At 38.2% G+C, this 22,910-nt stretch overlaps 1 protein-coding gene across 2 annotated transcripts in view; it reads left to right on the top strand.

Moving 5' to 3' along the window:
• LOC108125669 (uncharacterized) overlaps positions 1 to 22,910 on the top strand; it is a 212,699-nt gene that overhangs the window by 57,514 nt on the left and 132,275 nt on the right. The window contains exons 3-4 of one of the 2 annotated variants that reach the window (XM_043213346.1): positions 1,439 to 1,516; positions 1,597 to 1,742. The exons of the other annotated variant lie outside the window; for it this stretch is intronic. Coding sequence (XP_043069281.1) covers positions 1,439 to 1,516; positions 1,597 to 1,742 — 224 coding nt within the window. The remainder of the gene's footprint in view (positions 1 to 1,438; positions 1,517 to 1,596; positions 1,743 to 22,910) is intronic. 2 annotated transcript variants of the gene reach the window in all.

Below are 22,910 nucleotides of genomic sequence, written 5' to 3'. Positions count from 1 at the left end.
CAAAAAGTTAGGCCTCGGTTGTTGCAACATGAAATGGGCGATCTGACAAAGCGTTGTGCCGCGTTTTATCATCCGAACGCATCATATACCTACAGTAGTCATCAACATAATATTGTTACAAACAAACACTATTTATTAATTAAACTTGCGGAGTTTTTTTTCTTGGATTAACATTTTTTCTAAGCAGTAACTTAATACTTAAAACTATTAATAAATAAACCCGCACAAAGGCAAAAAGCCAAAAAAAGATGGACAAACTACACAATTTTTGCCTATAAATTTAGCAAATTCTTTACTTTAAATATCGGGTTGGGGTAGTAGAGTTGTCTATCGATGCGTATCAAAATTTAAGACGTAACACGTAGCTTCAATGAAAGTGCTTCAATAAACAAATACTTTGCCTGGAGACTGTAATATCAATTGCAAGTGGGGCTATTGTCCCAATATGGTGAATCAAAATCATTTCCCTTAAAAATTTCTACCAATCCAAACGACTTTTGACAAATATTTAAAATAAACGGTTGGTAAAATTAAAGTGAACTATATAATTCATTCAGATTGAACGTATTATAGCCCACATCAGCCATAGACATATGTCCCACACTAGCCCCAATTTAGTGAATTAAAATAATTTCACATACAAATTTCTTCCAAACCAAACAACTTTTGACAAATGTTTGTAAAAAAAGAAATTGTAAGATTTAAATCAATTAATGAAAAAATACCTGGTATATCCTGGTAAAATTTTTCATTTTTCGGACATAGTGTCTTTACGCGCTCGCTAAGATTCGTCACATTGTGGACTGGCATCCCCATGACATATGACATAAGACCCATAACATATTTTTGATCAGGATTATGTGTAGAAAAAATGTAAGCATGTCCGTCCGTTTTTATTCTTTTTACTCATAAGCTTTAAAAGCTCCGGAGTTGAGATTTTGCACAGAGCACTGAATTGAGCACTAAAAGCAACTATCGGGCAACTATATATGTATATAATATAGATGCCACAGAAACGCTCAGGTCAACTTTCGTATTTTTTTAAGATATTGACTTATAAATAATTTAAAAACGAAAATAGCGATCTCGGATCTCATCAGAGATGCGCTCAATCTCTTACCCCACTCGGCCACACAAGCCTTGATGAGCACAGTGTTTTCATGATATAAACAATGTTTATTAACTTAATCTAAAATGCTTGTTTTTTCAAAAAATATTAAATTAAATTGACAACAAAAAAGAAACTACTACAATAATTTCTTTTTAAGCAGCTTCTAGGATCAAAACCCTTTTCGGAGGTTGCACACAAGCTTAATAAAACTCACAGAACCAAAAAACACTGCAAGGGTATACAAACTTCGGATTCGACTGAAGTTAGCTTTTTCCTCACGTTATCATTTATATTAGAACTCACAGAATTATATTCTCTTTTTTTCAGAGGAGTAGTTTTAATAAATTTGATGATCTTCAGAAGCAAAACCTACGGAAAGATAAAAAATTGTTCGACTTAGATAAAGTAAGCTTGTGAAACTTAATTATTGAAATTAATCATGAAAGATTAATGTCGGAATTAATTTTTTTATTTTATTTTATAAGAATTTAGCGATTGAGCAAAATGCTATGTGCCACCAATGCAGTAAGGCAGTATATAAAATGGAAGAAGTAATTCTACAAAAAAAAAATGAAACCATTATATTTCACAAAACATGCTTTCGTTGCCGAGATTGCTTAAAACAACTAAGGTAATTATTACGTAACCTCTCTAATTTTTGTACCCTTGCAGAGTGTATCATAATTTTAGTTTATTATAATTTTCTAAAAAGGGAAAAAATTTTCTTTATACCTATACAGTACAATTACACAGTGCAACAGTGATTTTCAACTTTTAAACAGACATGTTATTTTAAAACCATAGAAATCTTGATTTATTAAAAAACAAGAAAGGAAAGCTAACTTCGGGCAGAGCCGAATTTGATATACCTTTGCAGTTTAAACCGGATATATATCGCAAACATCGGATAAAATTGGCCAATCCTTATAAGAATATGATAATATATCCCAATTTATTATAATATAAAATCGAAAAAAAAGTCCCAAACTTCTATCTTCAAAAATACCAAAGTTGGTATTTCTACCAAAAAACATTTCCGATCGTTCAGTTAAATGGCAGAAGATATAGTCAGCCGGTCGTTATAAAATTTGGTAGGTCGGATTAACTGACCAAAAATAGAAGCTTTACTAAATTCCAGCTTTCTATCTTCAAAAACACGAAAGTTGGGTCATTTCCGATCGTTCAGTTATATGGCAGCTATAGGATATAGTTGGCCGATCCTTATGAAATTTGGCATGTCGTAATGTGCCAAAAATAGCTTTTGTGTCAAATTTGAACTCTCTAACTCTAAAAACACCAAAGTTATACCATTTCCGATCAATCAGTTATATGGCAGCTATAGGATATAGTGGGCCGATTCCGGTCGTTCCGACTTATATACTGCGTGCAAAGGAATGAAGGGTGTGTGCAAAGTTTCAAGTCGATAGCTTTAAAACTGAGAGACTAGTTCGCGTAGAAACGGACAGACAGACGGACAGACGGACATGCTCATATCAATTTGGGAGGTGATCCTGATCAAGAATATATATACTTTATAGGGTCGGAGATGTCTCCTTCACTGCGCTGCACACTTTTGGACAAAATTATAATTCTCTCTGCAAGGGTAAAAAAACCGGGGCGTTCTTGAGCTTCAAAATTCCGAAACAATGTGTAAAAGAAAGGAATAAGCGCAATGAAAGAGCACAATGTTACTTCGGAGCGTTATTTAATTTTGGTCCAAAGTTTGCAACGCAGTGAAGAAGAGATCTTAGACATATGTATCATATTATGTATAAAATGTATATATGTATAAGACATATATGTATTCTTGATCAGGATCACCTTCAGAGTTGATATGAACATGTCCGTCTGTTTCTACACGAACTAGTCTCTTAGCCCGAGATTAATCCGAGACGAGTAAATCTGCGACGGTATAGACAGCGACGGTCAAGAGTGGGTTATCAAGTGCGAATCATATTTCGTCTGCACTTGAGTATGTGCAGAGGGCACTTAGCGCTGAAACGAAGTCGCTGGTTATGTATGATTTCTGTTGGCATAACAACAAAGTGTTGCAGCCTTATTAATATGTATTTATATACATATGTACGCATGCTACATCTCCCTCCTTTTAAATAAAAAACGTAATTTATGTATTTATTTTAAGTATTAATGTTAATTATTTTTTTTGTGTTTTTTCTTTTTTTTTTTTTAATTATTGTTTTGTTAATTAATTTTTTTGTTAATATGTATGTGTAAATGTATATGCTTAAAACTATGTGTATTTAAAAATATATTCGTTAGTATTTTATTATAAACGTTGTTTCTTCTTTTTTTTTTATAAAAGAAAACAATATTATATTATATTATCGTTATCTTCTAACTTTTCTGGGGTTTCTGGGGTTATCTTCTAACTGTATAGGGTTGATAAACCTAAATAAGTTGGATCTAGCTTATGTCCTGTTTCATTCCTGTCCTGTATGTCCTGTATGACCTAGTCTCCCTACCGATATATCTACGTTTCTTATTTTTTTATCATATAATTCTTTATTATTTCTTTTATTTCCTTCTAACATAATTTTAACTCTTTTGTATTCTATTTCTAATATATTTTTACTTTCTTTAGCATTATCATCTATGTTATATAAAGGTTCTAGGTTATCCTTACTATTAAAATGTTTTAGGTTACTGTTTGTTTTACCGAAAACAAGTTCATATGGACAATAGTCATGTGCCATAGATGTGGTTGTGTTGAAACAATAAACGAAATATTGGATATGTCCCAATCAGTTTTATCAACCGATATATATGAACGTATGTATTCATTAAAAGTTTTGTGACTTCTTTCGACTGTTCCAACTGTCGGTGGTGTGCGGTTGATTTTATGTTATTTATTTGTAAATGCTTGCACAAGTCATTTATTATAGAATTTTTGTATTCTGTTCCCATGTCCGTAATGAACGTATTTTTTGGATCGTACTTTAGAATAAAAGTCTCAAAAATCGCCTTTGCTACTGTGTTAGCATTTTTGTTTGGAATTAAAATCGCAACTAGATATTTAGTCAGATCACAAATAAATGTTACTGCGTATTCATTTCCATTTTCAGACCTGGGTAGTGGACCAATGGTGTCTATTATAACCCTGTCGAAAGCATGTATTGGTGTATCAGTTATTGTTAGAGAAGTTTTTATTTCTCTCGTAACTTTTCATTTTTGGCATTTTGGAAATTTTTTCGTATGTATTCAGTAATATCTTGAGTCATACCTTTCCAATAATAATGTCTTTTGACCTTGGCTAAGGTTATTGAGTGACCTGTGTGCCTGTGTGACCTCCTTGTTTTGGATCGTAATGGCATATAGACAATAGAGCTTCTTTTTCTTTTATTGTTTTTATTTGGGTCACTTGGTTGAAAGGCGCCACTCTCAATGAAATTAATATTTTATTGTCCCTACTTTTAAAATTATCAATTGAAACGTATGCAAAGAAGGTCACTACTTTACGTACTTCGTCATACGTTGGGCTTTGAAGCTTTTTCTATAGATTGCCTTGGCAATTCTATTTTTTCTATTCCTGCGCAGAAATTTTGTCTACTTTAATATCTAGTAGTGACTTTCCTTACAGATCCATTTATTTGTTGTATCTGTTGAATGATGAATACCCTTCAGATATTTGGCTGTAAAATTATACTCCTCTAATTCAAGTCTCATATGCGTTGGCTTTGACCTTGGATTTACCATGGAGAACAAGTATGTTAATGGTCTGTGATCTGTTTTGACAGTGAAGTGTCTACCATAAATGTATGGACTGAAATAAGTTATGGCCCAATGAATTGCTGCCAATTCTTCTTCTGTTGTACTTTTATTACTTTTGCCCTTAGTAAACGAACTTGATGCATAAGCAACTGGAAGTTGGAGTCCATTTTTGTTTTTAGTTGAAACTGCTCCATATGCTTGTTTACTTGCAGCAGTTATTACGCAAAAGTCTTTGCTGAAATCTCGGTATTGTAATAAATTCGGATTTATTAGCGCTGACAATCAGCTGTCTATTCGAATTTGAAATTTTTTATACATAATCTTGTTATGTGACGAGCATAGTCGGCAAAATTTTTGAAAAACGGCTACAGTAGTTGCAGAATCCAACGAATCGTCTAGCACTTTCCGCATCATGTGGGACTGGGTAACTTTTAATGACGTCGTATTTTTTGTCATCAGGCAAGATTCCGTTATCCGTACATTTTTGTCACAAAAATGTCACTTCATGAATAATAAATGAATATTTTTCAGGATATAATTTAAGATGGTATTTCGTACATTTCTCAAAAACATCAATTAAGTTTTTGAGCATATGTGTTTCGGAACAACCAATGACTAATGAATCATCCATATAAAGGAAAGCTTGAGGAGGTTCTAATCCGTAAAATGCTATAGTCATCATTCTCTGGAAAGAATTTGGCGCTATTTTTAGGCAGCATGGCAATCGGTTTTTTCTAGTTCAATTTGATGGAATCCTGACATTAAGTCAAGGCATGAAAAGTATTTTGCTCTTCCTAGTTAATCAAAAATGTCATCAATTCTAGGGAGCGGGAATTTGTCCGACAACAGTTTTTTATTATTTTCTTGTTTTTACAGTTTTTATTATATTATTCCATTTTTTCTTGTCTGACCCTGGAAGAGATTTCTTCGGTACTAACAAAAGTGGGCTGTTATAAGGGGATACAGACGGTTCTACTATTTTATTGTCGATTAGTTTTTGTACTTGTACTTGTATCTCATTTATTTGACCTTGAGGGTTTATATAATTTTTTATTTAGACTGGTTCATTGTCCTTCAATCTTAGCTTTTGTTTGTAGAAGGTATTATTAGTGATGGATTCGGTTTCGAGTCAGAATACGTCACTAAACTGAGTGCATAAATTAATCAATTCGTTTTTGAATTGTGGTGGAAAAATTTTAGCTTTTTGAGACAAGACAGTTTTTTCTCTATTTTCTGGATTGTTTTGAACTATATCGTATTTCGAAAGTGGTTCATATGATAAACTTGTAATATCTACTACTTGATCGGCATTGGTCATATTCAGTAATCGGACAAATGCATTTTTGGTTATTGCCACTGCGTTTGCAACATAAATACTTTCTTTAATTTCCTGGTTTGGAATTAATACACTATCCTCATCTGATGATAGGTGAATTTTTCTGACTACTTGGGATATTGCTGGTAGAGCAATGGAATTAGTACCAGAATTGAATGTTATTGAAACATAAATTGGGAATTTTAGATTATTTGGTCTCATTATGAGCCAATCTTTATTTTGTTTTCATATCTAACTGGAAATTGAATTTCTTAATGAAGTCAATGCCTTATATTCCATCACAAGGTATTCTGAAGTGAACATCGTGTGGAATAATGTATTTACCTGTCTGTTCTCTGTTGAAATCAGTCCTTTGGACAAAATACTTGACCTATGCCTTAAATATTGATTTTCTTATTTATTTGGATATAATGAAAGATATCGGGGGTTTCCTTTGACATAGATATGTCTGCACCAGTATCTATTAAAATAAAAGTTTTTTATTTGTCTTCACATTTAAAAATTCTACAAATATATTTAAATTAAGATTAATGGTATGAACCGCATAGTTTTATACTGCTGAATATTTGAGGGTTTTGAGAGTTTCCCTGATTGTTCTTTGCTACCCTACCATTATTATGGGTGTCATTGTTATTGTGGCCTCGAGTTGAGTTACCATGTCCTGTCACGGTCGCCATGAAGTGTCTCCTGGCAGGATCTCCATGTAGTGTTATTTCGAAGATTTAGTCTAGTTGCTTGTTGATTAAGGAGCAGGAGAAACTGGTTACTTCCCAACTGCAACATTTTTGCAAAAACATCATTTCCCCCTCACAGCATGGTTTTGTCAAGCATCGCTCTACTACAACCAACCTTCTTGAATTTACTTTGATCATCCACAGGGGCTTTTTGAGCTGCATGAAAACTGATGTGGTATACACTGATTTTAACAAAGCATTTAATTCTGTAATCCATCATTTACTAATGTTTAATATGCCAAATGTAGCTAGATTTAAAAAAAAAAAAGATTTTTTAAAACAAAAACTATAATATTTGTACACAAGAAACGGACATTTTTGCAAATATTATAACAATTATGTATATTGTAAATTTCTTAATGAAGTCAATGCCTTATATTCCATCACAAGGTATTCTGAATGGCGTTTAATGTTTATGTTTAAATAATGTTTATGTAATGTTTAGTGTTATTATTAGTGTAATTTATTAGGCTTAAGTTTGTACAAAGGCTTTGTTGATCGCAAGCCGACTCTCTCTCGGCCGCTCGACTCAACAAGCTTTCCATAGAGAGTTTTAGCTCGGCAATGTCGAAGTCGGGCCGCCCTCTCCACTTTCGAGAGCTTTAGCTCGAGGTGACTTGTCGGGCCGCCCTCTCTCTGTATTTACTTGAGTCCCTGCATGCACCATAAGCTGGTCTATCTGCGGATCATCCGGCTTCATCTGCATGCAGGAATAAACATTTGTAACGTCCAAAATTAATTAAATTCGTCTTTTATTTACGGCATTGAAAACGCTCAATGACCAAACATTGGTGACCCCGACGTGATTTTACTTAATATAATTAACAATTTAAAAAACTATTGACCCGCGAAAAAACATTTAAAAACATATATACATACGATCCACTTGCAAGTGCAATGGCCCGCGCATAACGCCTTCATACATATATGAGTTCCACATCGCTACTTGCGGTTCTGAGCGCACAGTGGGACAGATCGTATTCGCCGCGAGAAAATATATTTAAAATATATTTAAAATTTTGGCGGAGTTTCTGGAGCAGCGATGCAGGACGTTAGAGGGTTTGGACGTGACCACTGGCCAGAACTATGGAGCTCATCCCCGGCTTCGATGGACGACTTCGAACGGGACGGTTTAAGCCGTGCCTTTCCCCTTACGGATGGAGTTGGAGGACAGGCCCCAACGGCGGGGGGAATGTCGGGTCAAGCAGCAGCACGGCGTTTAATGTTTATGTTTAAATAATGTTTATGTAATGTTTAGTGTAATTATTAGTGTAATATTTATTTATTAGGCTTAAGTTTGTACAAAGGCTTTGTTGGTCGCAAGCCGACTCTTTCTCGGCCGCTCGACTTCAACGGGCCTATTTTAAGAGAACTTTAGCTTCGCAATCACTATGTCGGGCCGCCCTCTCCACTATCGAGAGCTTTAGCTTCGCGTGTGTCTAGTCGAGCCGCACTCTCTGTCCATATTATTAGTCACTGCTTAGCACCATAAACTGGATGATCACAATGGTTGATCCCAGTTTCATCTGCCTGCAGCATAAATAAAATATAACGTACTGTAATTAAATTCGTCTTTCATTTCCCGGCATTGAAAACTATCAATGACCAAACATATATAAAAAATGTTTGTTTTATATACAAAACACGGTTTTGTGCTAAATTCGACGTGATAAACAATTCCTACTATAGAATTCTAATTCACTTTAAAAATTCTTTCACTTTTTTTTATAACCTTGCAAAGGGTATTATAATTTTGTCCAAAAGTGTGCAACGCAGTGAAGGATACATCTTCGACCCTATAAAGTATATATATTCTTGATCAGGATCACCTCCTGAGTTGATACGAGCATGTCCGTCTGTCTGTCTGTTTCTACGCAAAGTAGTCTCTCAGTTTTAAAGCTGTCGTCTTGACCCTTCTTTTCTGTGCACGCAGTATATAAGTCGGAACGACCGGGATCGGCCGACTATATCCTATAGCTGCCATATAACTGAACGATCGGAAATGACCCAACTTTCGTGTTTTTGACGATAGAAAACTGGAACTTGGTACAGATTATATTTTTGGTCAGTTAATCCGACCTACCAAATTGCATAACGATCGGCCGACTATATCTTATAGCTTATTAGGCTTAAGTTTGTACAAAGGCTTTGTTGGTCGCAAGCCGACTCTTTCTCGGCCGCTCGACTTCAACGGGCCTATTTTAAGAGAACTTTAGCTTCGCAATCACTATGTCGGGCCGCCCTCTCCACTATCGAGAGCTTTAGCTTCGCGTGTGTCTAGTCGAGCCGCACTCTCTGTCCATATTATTAGTCACTGCTTAGCACCATAAACTGGATGATCACAATGGTTGATCCCAGTTTCATCTGCCTGCAGCATAAATAAAATATAACGTACTGTAATTAAATTCGTCTTTCATTTCCCGGCATTGAAAACTATCAATGACCAAACATATATAAAAAATGTTTGTTTTATATACAAAACACGGTTTTGTGCTAAATTCGACGTGATAAACAATTCCTACTATAGAATTCTAATTCACTTTAAAAATTCTTTCACTTTTTTTTATAACCTTGCAAAGGGTATTATAATTTTGTCCAAAAGTGTGCAACGCAGTGAAGGATACATCTTCGACCCTATAAAGTATATATATTCTTGATCAGGATCACCTCCTGAGTTGATACGAGCATGTCCGTCTGTCTGTCTGTTTCTACGCAAAGTAGTCTCTCAGTTTTAAAGCTGTCGTCTTGACCCTTCTTTTCTGTGCACGCAGTATATAAGTCGGAACGACCGGGATCGGCCGACTATATCCTATAGCTGCCATATAACTGAACGATCGGAAATGACCCAACTTTCGTGTTTTTGACGATAGAAAACTGGAACTTGGTACAGATTATATTTTTGGTCAGTTAATCCGACCTACCAAATTGCATAACGATCGGCCGACTATATCTTATAGCTGCCATATAACTGAACCATCGGAAATGGTTTTTGGTAGAAATAGCAACTTTGGTATTGTTAAAGATAGAAGTTTGGGACTTGTTGTAAATTTTGTATTATAATAAATTGGGTTATATTATTCATATTCTTCTTATTGGATCTTATAGCCAATTATATCCGATGTTTGCGGATACTTCGGCTCCGACCGAAGTTAGCTTTCCTTTCTTGTTTTAATTATTAAACTTCTTTTGTGTCAAATTTTTTTTTTAAATATGTCGAAATTGACTGAAAATGTCCAAGCTTTCTAGGAATAAGCTCTAACGTTGAATTTATTAGTTCTTCTTTCGAGAATTTCATACAAAAAGAAGAACCAACTGCCACGAGGATCTAATCCTTTCACGATTAAGTATGTCTGATCGTTTCAAATCTGCAAACAGCGGGTCAAAATGCAAGGCGAAACGTAATTTTTTCTAACGACACTAAAATAATACATTTTGCTTACAATAGTATGAGCTACGTGCGCCCCAAATGCGAACGGTCAAGCAAGGAGCAGGACGAATGGTTTTCTTTTCTTACTATGGCGTTGGTTATCTGGCATTAATTGATAGAACTGTGAATGCTGAAAAGTTCCAAGGTGTTCTGAATCGTCACCTTCTGCCCTCAATGGAGGAGCATCTTTCTCGTGCCCCAAACATAATCTTTCAGAGCAAATTTAAATTTTCTGGTCACTTGGACTATATTCTGCCTGTTAAGAGGGGCCTCAAATAATAAGGTCACTCTCCAATGAATTCCATTTAGAAACTGATTTTATTCAGTACAATTCTCTTATAAGTAAGATACATGAAAATCTTAAATCTATTTAAAACTACCTGCTATGCGACCCTTTCTCAAGTGCGATAAGCGCACCACATATTTTTGTGTTATTTATGTTAGGCTGCAGGGGATCGGTTTTAGATTATTCTGTTTATCTCATATTTCCATGGGTCCGATCCCTTGAAACTCTAACTTAAGAATTTCTATAAGAAATAGTGTTCAATGCTTGAACAATAGTAATGTTGATAATTTTAGGTATGATTGCTTGTGATTATATACAGTTGTAAATATTGGTGTTTTTTAGGAATTGTATTGTATTTTGTATATTTTTGTATGAGGTTATTTCAGCTATTGTTTGTTTTAGAAATTTGGATCTCAGGGCAGTCGACGAATATGTGTTGTATGATCAAGATTGTGTTGCAGTTTGGGCAGATTGGTGGTGGTGTTTTATTGATTAAGTTTCTGTGGGTTATGTTGGTATGACCTAGTCTTAATCTTGCGAATTTAATTGAGTCTGCTCGAGGGATGTTTTTCGTAGTTTCGCTGTCGTGGTTTATTTGTTGGTAGTGGGTTGAGGAGTTATTGAGAATACAGTTTTTAATTGCTTGGGTATTTCGTTTAATGTACTTAAGGGTGTCGGATTGGTTCTGGTTGTTTTGAATGATTAGTGGGAAATTGTGTGCTTTTTTTGCCTTGTGTCTGCGAATTCATTTCCTATGATCCCGCAGTGCCCAGGGACCCATAACAGCAGGATTTTATTTTTTTTTTAAATTTGTTTATTATTTTCCTAATGGTGGTGTAGAAATTTTGTTTTTTGGTGTTCCCGATCTCTTGTAAGGCTGAGAGGGAATCCGTGCATATTGCAAATTTCCCTCGAAGTTTACTGGCGTACATGCTGTTAGTATTGCCGATATTTCAGCAGTTTATACGGAGGAGTACTGAGGTAGAATGTAGTGTTCGATGACCTCGTTGTCTATTGTGACGCTGAATGAAACGCCGTCCTCAGATTTAGATCCATCTGTGTAGAGGAATTGTCTATTTGGTAGTGTTTTTTAGTTCATTGAATTTTAGCTGGTAGATGTTGGGTGTTGTGTTTTCTTTGTGTAGTGCGTGTAATGAAGTGTTTATGTTTGCGTTGCTGCTTAACCTGTGAGGGGTCTTTTCCTTTTTGCATGTTACCGGTGATTAAGATTTTTAAATTGTTCTATTGTGTTGTGTAGTGCCGACGGGAGTTTTGGAGTATTTTTTGGGTTTTTGATTTTGTAGTATATTTTTTCTATTGGAGAGTGTTTGGTGTGGATTATAGTTTTGAAATTTTTTTTCGTTGCAAATGTTGTTCTATGTCCTATTGGTAATATATTGGCTTCGTGGAGGAGATTGTTGATTGGGGTTGTACGGAATGCGTTGAAAGCAATTCTTATTGCTGATTGGTATATTGTTGTAAGCTTGCTTAGTGTGGTTTTGGGAGCATGGCCATATATGTGTAACCCGTAGTCGATTTTTGACATAATGATGGATTTGACCACGTATAAAATTGTGGTTGTGTTGCAGCAGAATTTTTTGCTAGAGAGACATTTGATTACGTCGAGTCTTTTGGCTAGTTCTAGAGTGAGGTTTTCTACATATTTGTTCCATTTGTAGTTTTTGGTTACTGTATTTAGGTATTTTGTAGGGTTACTGTATTTAGGGATATCCTTGCGGTATTCCGTTGTGTAGTGGTTTCGGATTGGAGTTCGATTTGTTTGCTAGGACTGTGATTTTTCTGTTAGTGAGGAAGTTTATTATTTAGTTTAGGATAGTTGGTCCTATTTTCCAGGTGTCAAAGCTCGTCGAAGATGCTGTGGATGCTTATTCTGTCAAAAGCTTTGGCGAAATCTAATGAGATGATCGAAATGTGGTTTTTTCTGGAAAGGCCTGTAATTATCTGATAATCTAGCAGAGCTAGAGGGTCAGAAACCGATTTTCCCTTTCTAAATCCCATTAGCCGTTTTGCTATTATCTTATCGATAACATTTGAAATGCAGGGGTTAAGCGAGATGGGTCGGTATGAGTTAATGTTGGTTTTGTCATTATTTGGTTTGAGTATGGGAATTACACTGCTTACTTTAAATTGCTGGGGGATATTTGATCGGAGGATGTTGTTGAAGAGACTAAGAAGTCTAATTTTTAGATTAGTGGGTAAGTATCCCCATATCACCCCACGCTGTATCTATCGAAGTATCTATCGAAACTATTCCTGGTATCGATCAGATGTCTCTATGCGTGGCAAATAAGATTCGCTGCTTCCGTAAAGCTGACTTTCAGAAACTTAATAGCCTTATCGATACTTAGGATTGGTCCGATATTCTGGCATGCACTGATCTAAACGTCACTTTAGAAAAATTTTACTGTACTTTAAATAAATTTCTTTGACTCCTGTGTGCCATGGAAATATCCGTCCGCTTCAACAAATCCTCCTTGGTATACAAGGTGCCTCACTAACCTAAAAAAATATTAAAAATAGGCTCTTACTAAAATATAAAAAAACCTGAAGTAGTGTTGATTTTTCAAGATACCTACTTGCTCGGTCGAATTTTACCGTGTGTATTAACCCACGAATTACTCCCTGTAATATGAATATGTATATGGCTGGTTTCTGTAAACTTTATACATAATTTATTTTCGGACCGGCGATGTTGGTCCATCGGCCGCACGTCTTAAACTTCTAGCACATAATTTAAACAGCAGAAGAGTCAATCGTTGACGTCGGCGCTGACGTCGTTGCTACCGCTGTCGCTCTCGCTCTTCGCTGCCGGTTCCCACATCCCTCCTTTTTTTATCAGCTTTAATTTCACTCCTTGGTCCAAGCTTGGTAGCTTCATCCCGGCTGTCTGTGCTGGCTGGTGTTCCGTTTGTTCTGTGTTTGTCAAATCTTCTGGTGGAGTCACATGTACCTGTGGAAAAGAATCAGGATCGGAGATACTGTCCGACGGGCTCCTTATTGGTATCTTCTTTAAGTGGCTAATATTCCGGGTTACAGCTATGTTTCCTTTTCTCTCTATGACATCGTATTCTGTAGGGTCGAAGTATGGTGTTAGCTTATGTGGAAACACAACATTTTTTATTAGGACCTTGTCACCAACTCCTATATCAATTTCCTTCGCCCCTCTCTTTTTATCAGCTGATTCTTTCCCCTTCTGTTTTGCAATGCAGTCTTGGTCTCGTTCTGCTGAGTCTAATACTTCCGCGCCCAAATCCTGAATCCCTGGCACCTTATCACGGATCAGCCTGTTAAACATCAACTGCGTAGGAGCTGTACCTGTGCTACTATGTGGGGTTACATTGTACATGAACACAAATTTTTTTATCTCCTTTTTATAGTTATTTTTGTGTTGATATGCGATCTTTAATCGCTTTACTAGCGATCTTTTTATATTTTCAACCTCACCATTTGCCTGAGGCCAGTAAGGCGGAGTTCTAATCTGCTCTATGCCACAAACCTTGCAATATTCTTTAATCTCACTACTGATGTACTGCCGTCCAAGTCTGCAGAAAATTTCTTTCATTACATCGATAATGGTCGTTGATGTTATCGAACGCAAGAACTTAAACTCCAAGTATAGCGAGTAATAATCAATGAAAACGAGTACGAATTCGCCATTTGGCAAAGGACCCAACAAATCGGAAGCCACGCATATCCAAGGACCCGTTGGATACGGTGTTCTACTCATTGCTTGCGAGACCAGAAGGCAATCTCTGCAGGACTTTACAAACTTTTCAGCCGCACGATCTATGCCAGGCCACCAAACCTTGGAGCGTAGCCGACGCTTCATTGCGGATTCGCCTGGATGGCCTTCATGGGCTAGCTCTAGCACCTCTTCCTGCAGAGAAGTCGGGATGATTAAACGGTTTCCTCTCAATAGGATGTTCCCGATTGTGGAAAGCTCGAATCGGAACGGGTAGAGGTTATTTGATGTGGCGGAAGTCCATGAATCATCTTGCAAACAAGTAATGGCATCCACAATTTCTTCATCAAGGATGCTTTTCTCTGCTATTTCCGGTATGCTCATCGACTTAGGAATTGAGCCCTCCAGTATACGAAAAATGCTATATTCGGCTCTTGACTCGAAATCCTTTGTCGATGATATATTACACAGACGAGACAAAGTGTCTGAGAGGTTTTCCTTCCCAGCTTTATAAATAACCTTGAATTTATAAATCTGTAGTCGCAGAAGCCACCTTTCGATGCGAGCTGGTAGTTTTGACGATGGCTTAAATATTGTTTCGAGTGGCTTGTGGTCGGTAACCAATTCAAACTCTATACCGGCTAAGTAGTAATAAAATTTTTTTACCGCCCATACCAGTGCCAAGCTTTCTTTTTCGGTTTGTGAGTACCGCTTCTCCACATCTGACAAACTTCGGCTGGCAAAAGAAATGATCTGGGGTTCGCCTCGTTCCGTGAATTGTAGCAGTAATGCTCTCAGCGCCACCGGGCTTGCATCAGCAATGAGACGTGTTCGATGTTTTACATTGAAGTATGAAAGTCTGGGTATTTCAGCCAGGCGAGTTTTCAAATTGTTGAACGCTTCTTTCTTTTTGGGGCCCCAGAAAAATTTGGTGTTTTTTCCTAACAATTTCCTTAACGGTTCTGTGCGATCGGCAAGATCTGGAATAAACTTCCTGACGTAAGTGACCAGTCCTAGGAAGCTTCTCGTCTCCTCCTTATTTCTCGGGTCTCGGAATGAAGTGATGACATCTATTTGTTCGGGATCAACACTGATTATCTTTTCGGATAGAATATGGCCTAGAAATTTTAAACGGTGTATTTTCCAAACACATTTTGAGTCATTCAGTACCACATTATTGTTCTTAAATATTTCCCGGACTTTCCTGACCGTCTCGTCATGCTTGATATAATTAAGAACGTTGGGGCATGGTGCCAATAACTCTTTAAGCCGTCGTTGGCATATCTCGTGGGCTGAATTTATCCCAAACTTTAATCGTTTGTAGCGGAACAAACCCCTTGGGGTTATAAATGTGGTTATCTGCCGGCTTGCCTCATCCAATTCTAATTGATGATATGCATCTTTCAAGTCGAGCTGCGAAAAGTATGTAGCATCCTTTAACTTTGTCATAAATGAGTCAAAGGCACAACCGGATATCGCCGTTTTCTTTAAAAGCTATTACGATAGGCGAGATCAAAGGGCTGTGACCGACCACTGGCACTATTATGTCACTGCTGTATGGGCCTAATGCTAGGGTCAATTAATAACTTGACTGTTACTCGTTTCCACTTGGGAAATAGAGTAATGCACTCAGCTCGGTTGACTTGTAATCTTAATGCTAAGATGTTCAACTTGATCGCTGTTTCTCGGCCCAGTACGATTGTTTCCCATTTTCAATAACATAAAATGAAGCAATGATCTCTTTATTTGAGCCTGTTGATATAGGAGCCTCGAATACACGAATTACATTAAGCAATTGGTTGGAAGCATAACCCCGAAATTGTCTCTCCGAGTTGGATCTGATGTTGAAGACTACTGCTTTGTTTGCTTCCATTGATAACCAATCAGCTTGGCTAATCAGATTGAAACGCGAGCCTGAGTCGATGATAAGGGGAACCAGCTGCCCTCCTATTGAACACTCTATCAGTTCACCATTTTCATCATCATCGCTGCAAATTCGGAAAAATCCTCCTTGGTCGGTTTCGTTCCGAAAGGAGCGCATTCATCTTGTACTTGCCGCACATCTATCCGTTACCGTTTAGGGCCTCCGTTGTTTGGCTGTGTGGACTGGCGTTTGAGATTCGTTTTGCACTTGCGGGCGAAATGCCCAAACCGCGAGCATTTGTTGCTTTTAACTTGTCGCGCCGGGCAGGTCAGGTTATCGTCAGAGTGACCCAGAGTGACCCATCAGAGTGGCACGTCATTCTGTACCCTTGCTCGGTTTCCGAAATGATATGTTAATTATTTTTTCTCTTTCTGCCTGAGAAATCATCGATTGTGATTGCTTAATAATTTTTTCCTCTACTCTACAAGTTTCGATCACTTCATTCAAGGTATGCTCTTTCCCAAGTAGCTTTCTCTTCAATTCCAGCGAAGTCCAGGAGTCCATGATTTTATCTTTTAAATAGATCTCTTCAATTTCGGCCTTAGTAGAGCCATAATCGCATTTCTGCATTTGGTGATGTAACCGGATTGTAAATTTTGGAAAACTCTCACCTTCCAAAGGCGAAAGATTCCTAAACATATGCCGCTCGAAGGTTGAGTTCAGTTTCGGTGAGAAATAATCATTTAGCTTTCCCACCAGCACCAGAAATACGTCGACTCTTTCATTCTTATCTGGGTCCACTAGTGAATCGGGTAAGGAGAAAGCAACCGTCTGCAATTGCACGCCTCCCAAGTGGAGCAATCTATTTCGTTTCCTGGTAGGAGTTTCAATCTCTTCAGCATCGATATATATTGATATATATTGATATATATTGATATATATTGATATATATTGATATATATTGATATATATTGATATATATTGATATATATTGATATATATTGATATATTGATATATATATATATTCAAATGCGCAAAACCATCTTTCGCACTCGTTTCGTAACAGTGATTTTTCGATGGTTTCACACAGGAAAGGTTTGATTATATTTTTACCCATTTTCCTTTTTCGGCGAATTCTGCAAGTGAAACGAAAACCAAAATTTCACTTATTAATTTTTTTCCCCCGGCAAACTGCCTCTGACTATGTCAGCTCATTACAAGGCTAACTGCTTCTGTACAAACAGATTATCTCTTTGTTCAATAGGGTTTTTTTTTCAACTTAGAACGTACTGTTGCCCAGTTAAGAATTTTAATATTTCATTTTTATACCCTTGCAGAGGGTATTATAATTTTGTCCAAAAGTGTGCCACGCAGTGAAGGAGACATCTCCGACCCTATAAAGTATATATATTCTTGATCAGGATCACCTCCTGAGTTGATATGAGCATGTCCGTCTGTCCGTCTGTCTGTCTTTCTACGCGAACTAGTCTCTCAGTTTTAAAGCTATCGTCTTGAAACTTTACACACAACCTTTTTTCCTTTGCACGCAGTATATAAGTCGGAACGGCCCGGATCGGCCGACTATATCCTATAGCTACCATATAACTGAATGATCGGAAATGGTATAACTTTGGTGTTTTTAGAGTTAGAGAGTTCAAATTTGACATGACATTTTTGGCAAATCATTACGACATGCCAAATTTCATAAGGATCGGCCGACTATATCTTATAGCTGCCATATAACTGAACGATCGGAAATGACCCAACTTTCGTGTTTTTGAAGATAGAAAGCTGGAACTTGGTACAGATTATATTTTTGGTCAGTTGATCCAACCTACGAAATTTCATTAGGATCGGCCGACTATATCCTATAGCTGTCATATAACTGAACGATCGGAAATGGTTTTTGGAAGAAATACCAACTTTGGTATTGTTAAAGATAGAAGTTTGGGACTTGTTTTAAATTTTGTATTATAATAAATTGGGTTATACTATCATATTCTCATAAGGATCGGCCAACTATATCCGATGTGTGCGATATATATCCGGTTTTAACTGCAAGGGTATATCAACTTCGGCTCCGCCCGAAGTTAGCTTTGCTTTCTTGTTTTTTATTATTTCAACTGTTACACAGTCACTCTTTTATTTATGCTTGGTCTTTGTCTTTTCCCTTTTTTTTTTCTCTTGACTTGCAACCAACTGTTACTAAGTCATGCTCTTGAATTAGGCTTATGATATTTTGAATTGTGATCAGTAACGCTCTCTTCATTAGATTTTTGTCTTCCGCTCACTATCATGATTTCTTATATTGGAAGTGGTACGGTACGATAAGAGCAGAAGAACAAGTAGAACACAAGAGAGAGAAAGAAAGAAAAAAAACGACACATGCATTTGTACCAAGTACCGCAATATCATAAAATTACGTCTTGCAAATATACATGTGGTTTAGTTTAAATATTGGTTAATTCTTGTTTTTCTTTTTGTAGTTTTACCTCGCCGCCAATGTATTAACCCACGAATTACTCCCTGTAATATGAATATGTATATGGCTGGTTTCTGTAAACTTTATACATAATTTATTTTCGGACCGGCGATGTTGGTCCATCGGCCGCACGTCTTAAACTCCTAGCACATAATTTAAACAGCAGAAGAGTCAATCGTTGACGTCGGCGCTGACGTCGTTGCTACCGCTGTCACTCTCGCTCTTCGCTGCCGGTTCCCACATCCCTCCTTTTTTTATCAGCTTTAATTTCACTCCATGGTCCAAGCTTGGTAGCTTCATCACGGCTGTCTGTGCTGGCTGGTGTTCCGTTTGATTTTTCATAATTTCTTAATGAAATTGGTCTCGTTTTATTCAGATTAACGAGACAGTAATGATATGTATAAAAAATGATATCATTTCTTAGAAATTGTACCGAAAAAATGGCGTCAAAGTCTGAGAAACAAGACAAAAATTCAAAAATGTCAGTTTCTTGCGTAAAAATTGTATCCTTTTTGTTGAAATAAATTAAAGATCTATTTTTTTTTCAAAAGCTACAACATTAAACTATTAAAAAACGTTTAAAATTTGGTCTCTTCAAAAGTTCCAAATCACTGTCGCACTGTGTAATCTATAATAATCTTCAAATTCTGCAAATTTTTCCATCCGTCTCCGTTTTTTGTTCTGCCCATATTCCTCGCCGTTTTCGGCCTCTCCGTTATCCATTCGCTTGCCAATGGTCGAGGCATATGTGCATCCATATTCATACATACTCACATACATATTTTTTTGGTGCAATTAATCCGCGAAAAATTCGCAAGTGAACAGTGTAATTGTGTGGTGACAAAAAGAAGGCATAATTAATATTGGCCAGTCGGTGTGAATTAGTTCCGGTATTTCCTAATATTCACCGAAGAGTCCGCCGCTGTCGTACTATTTGTTTTTTATCTTCCGCAATCAGTGTCATTTTTTACACCACATAACTTTTCTGTTCCCCCAATTATACAGTCCACTTACCGACGTTCCACTGTGCCATCATATGCCTCACATGCCCTTACATATATCCGTACTTGCGTGCATGTCCATATATTTCCAAATATTTTCTGCCTCCAATTTCAGGAAATATATAACCGATAAAATTTAAAATATACAGTAAACTTATCGACGTTCCACTGTGCCATCATATGCCCCACAGGCCCTTGCCCTACTTGCATGCATGTGCATATATTTCCAAATATTTTCTGCCTCCAATTTCAGGAAATATATAGCCGATAAAATTTAAAAAAAACTTAAAATTTAAACTTTCTAAAACCAATAATTATAAACCGCAAATTCACTACAAATCCGTGATTGTGTCGCTTAAATTCTCGACCTAGCCGTGTTGAGTTTTTCGGTTCTGTTTTTTTTCCTTTGAGGTACGTACAGGGTGCCGACGGCATAACCGGCTGCGTAACAAAAAAAATAAAAAAAAAAAAATAATTAATTATAAATTTATGTATTTATAATTATAACTACTAAAATTTATTTAATTCTTATTTTCCGTTCGAGCAAAGGGCCATGTTTTTTAATTCACCTTTCCGGCCACTCAATAATTAAAGTCAAAAATTTAATTATCGAAAAATTTTAATAAATTAATTTAATTATCCACCTTCTGTCCGAATTTTAATTCCACCTTCCCGGCTTCGTGTTAATTAACCTCAATTGATTAAAAATTAAGATTTTCAACTTCTGGCTCCATCATAATTAAGTCCGACAATTAGCCAAAAATTAATTATTTATTTTTTGTGTGTTAAACTCAAGCCAAAGTTAAGTCCACCTTCCGGCTCCGCAAATTCGAAACTAGTTAAGAATTTAATATCTCAGTATATATTCAATTCAGTACGAACCACACAAGTCGAAATATACATACATATATAGACCGTCATCATTTTTTTCCGAACGAGCACGAATTTTCCGGTACTTGTCCATTTCCCGTCCCTCTAACGCTGCTTTTACTCCGCATCAGGCAACATCCGCCTAGAATCTCAACAAACCTCTTCCCCTTTGGGTTCCTGAAATTTTGGTTTCCACATTCGAATCGTGCCGCATACAACGTTCCTTTCGACATCGGCGCTACTAATTCCCACTTCTGCCTTGTAATCGCATTTCATCCGCGATCTCACCGTTCCCATCACATTAGTGTGACCGGACAACGCTTCGTACGAGGCACCTATTGCGCAAGTCAGTCGACAAGCGCTGACCAGCGAATTGGATTCTGAGATGCCCACGGGAGACGACAAAAAGCCGCGTCCGATCCCAACCATCCGTTCGGACAGATCTCAATCCGCATCTCTGCGGACGCCTCTGTTGAAGCCTAAGGCGACTAGTGCCATTCCAAGGGCAAAGAGTGACGAATACAATCCCCGGTCCATCACAGAGGCAGACTCGCTCCGTTGCGAAAATGGCTCCAAGTCTGTCGAAGTGGCGCTGAAAAAGTTCATCGCCACAACAGATCGAATTAGCCAATTTGTGGCCAACATAAATACTCCGGGCGCCAGAGAAACGGAAGTAGGCTCCCTATACATCTGCGAAGTCCATCGGGAACAAATTCGGGCACTGTGGGAGAAGGTGGAGAAAAGCTATGAGAGCTGCTCCGATTTACTAGCCGTGTCAGACAACCATGCAGCCACCTCGATAGTGCTGGAATCGAAGTACAGCTACTGTTACTCCGGCTATTCGAGGTGTATTGCCTAGCTTCGAGAGAAAATCGCTTCCCAATCCACTCAGGCTTCCGTCAATGTACACACGCCCCGTCTACAGGCTGCCGGTTACCTCCAGTGGATACCGAAGTCTTTGCGAGTGATTATGTTCGGTGGCCCACCTTCAGAGACTTGTTTACGGCCATTTACATCCAAAAATTCGCGGCTCACCCCGGTAGAGAAGTTGTTTCACTTACTGTCTAAAATAAGTGGTGACGCCCACGCCATTGTTTTTAAGGCTCCGCTTACCCATGAGGGGTTTGTCGCCGCTTGGCAAAGCCTCACAGGCCGCTTTGAGAACCGGCGGCTATTGGTCAACAGCCAGTTGAAGATCCTTTTCAACATCCAGGCTATTTCTCAAGAGTCCGGGGTCGCGCTGAAGGAGCTTCAAGTCACCATTCAGAGTTGTCTGACAGCCCTATAAATGTCCTCCATCAATGTTGAGGCTTGGGACTGCCTCCTGGTATTTATGATTTCGTCGAAGCTCCCCAAAGTCACACTTTCTATGTGGGAGCAATCCGTGCATAATAAGGCCGAAATTCCAACATGGAAGGAATTGGACAACTTCCTGACAGAGCGCCACTCTGGAGGCAATCGACGACGTCAGGCCTAGTGGCTCCGGGCAACTTCCGCCAAGGTCGGGAATTCCTACTGCCCCTGCTCGGAGGCTCAATTCATACGAGACTCGAGTGGTTCCGGGCCCCAAGCGTTGCGATCTCTGTTCGAGGGAGAACCACCCCATTCGCTTATGTCCGCGGTTCCTGGAAATGGACGTAAATGGGCGCTCAGACTACATTAAGAGGAAGCAGTTATGTTTGAACTGTTTTGCCCGAGGGCACCAGAGACTGCACGAGCGCCCATACCTGCTTCACATGTCACAGCCGACACCACACCCTCCTGCACCGCGGCAAACCGTTCACCACCGCTCCAAGTCCGCCTACGCCGCCTACCGCTCCAAGTCCGCCTACGCCAGCAAACGGCTAAGAGGATCAGTCCTACTGGGCACGGCCCTTATCAACGTGTGCCATTTGGAGTGCACCGTCCAGGCACGAGCCAGTGGGGACTCAGGGTCCGCAGCGACTTTCATAACGGAACGACTGTTCAACGTTGTCAAGTTTCCCTTAAAGACGATTCACGCACAAGTTTCCGGCCTTAATCAGACCATTTCCGCGCAGTCAACTAAATTTTGCCATTTCTTTATTCGGTCGCCGTCTAGACCCGGGCTACAATTAGAGACTGCGGCTTACGTTCTTCCGCAGTTGGCAGAAAATCTGCCATCATATCCGATTTCGCGAGATCTTCTCAAGGGGCTGCCCAACATTCCCCTGGCAGACCCCAACTTCTTTGAGAGCTCCCAGGTCGATGTGTTAGTAGGAGCTGACATTCTTCCGTCCATTCTCCTCGGTAATTCCAAGGCTATCATCTGCGCGTCGCTTCTCGGACAGGAGACCATTTTTGGATGGGTTCTGCAAGGGCCATTATCTCCAGCCAACCCCAGCAAC

The sequence above is a fragment of the Drosophila bipectinata genome, chromosome 4 (assembly GCF_030179905.1).
Source record: "Drosophila bipectinata strain 14024-0381.07 chromosome 4, DbipHiC1v2, whole genome shotgun sequence".
In the NCBI taxonomy this organism is placed as follows: domain Eukaryota; kingdom Metazoa; phylum Arthropoda; class Insecta; order Diptera; family Drosophilidae; genus Drosophila; species Drosophila bipectinata.
The sequence above is the reverse complement of the archived record's forward strand: the minus strand, read 5'-3'. Positions and strand labels throughout refer to the sequence as shown.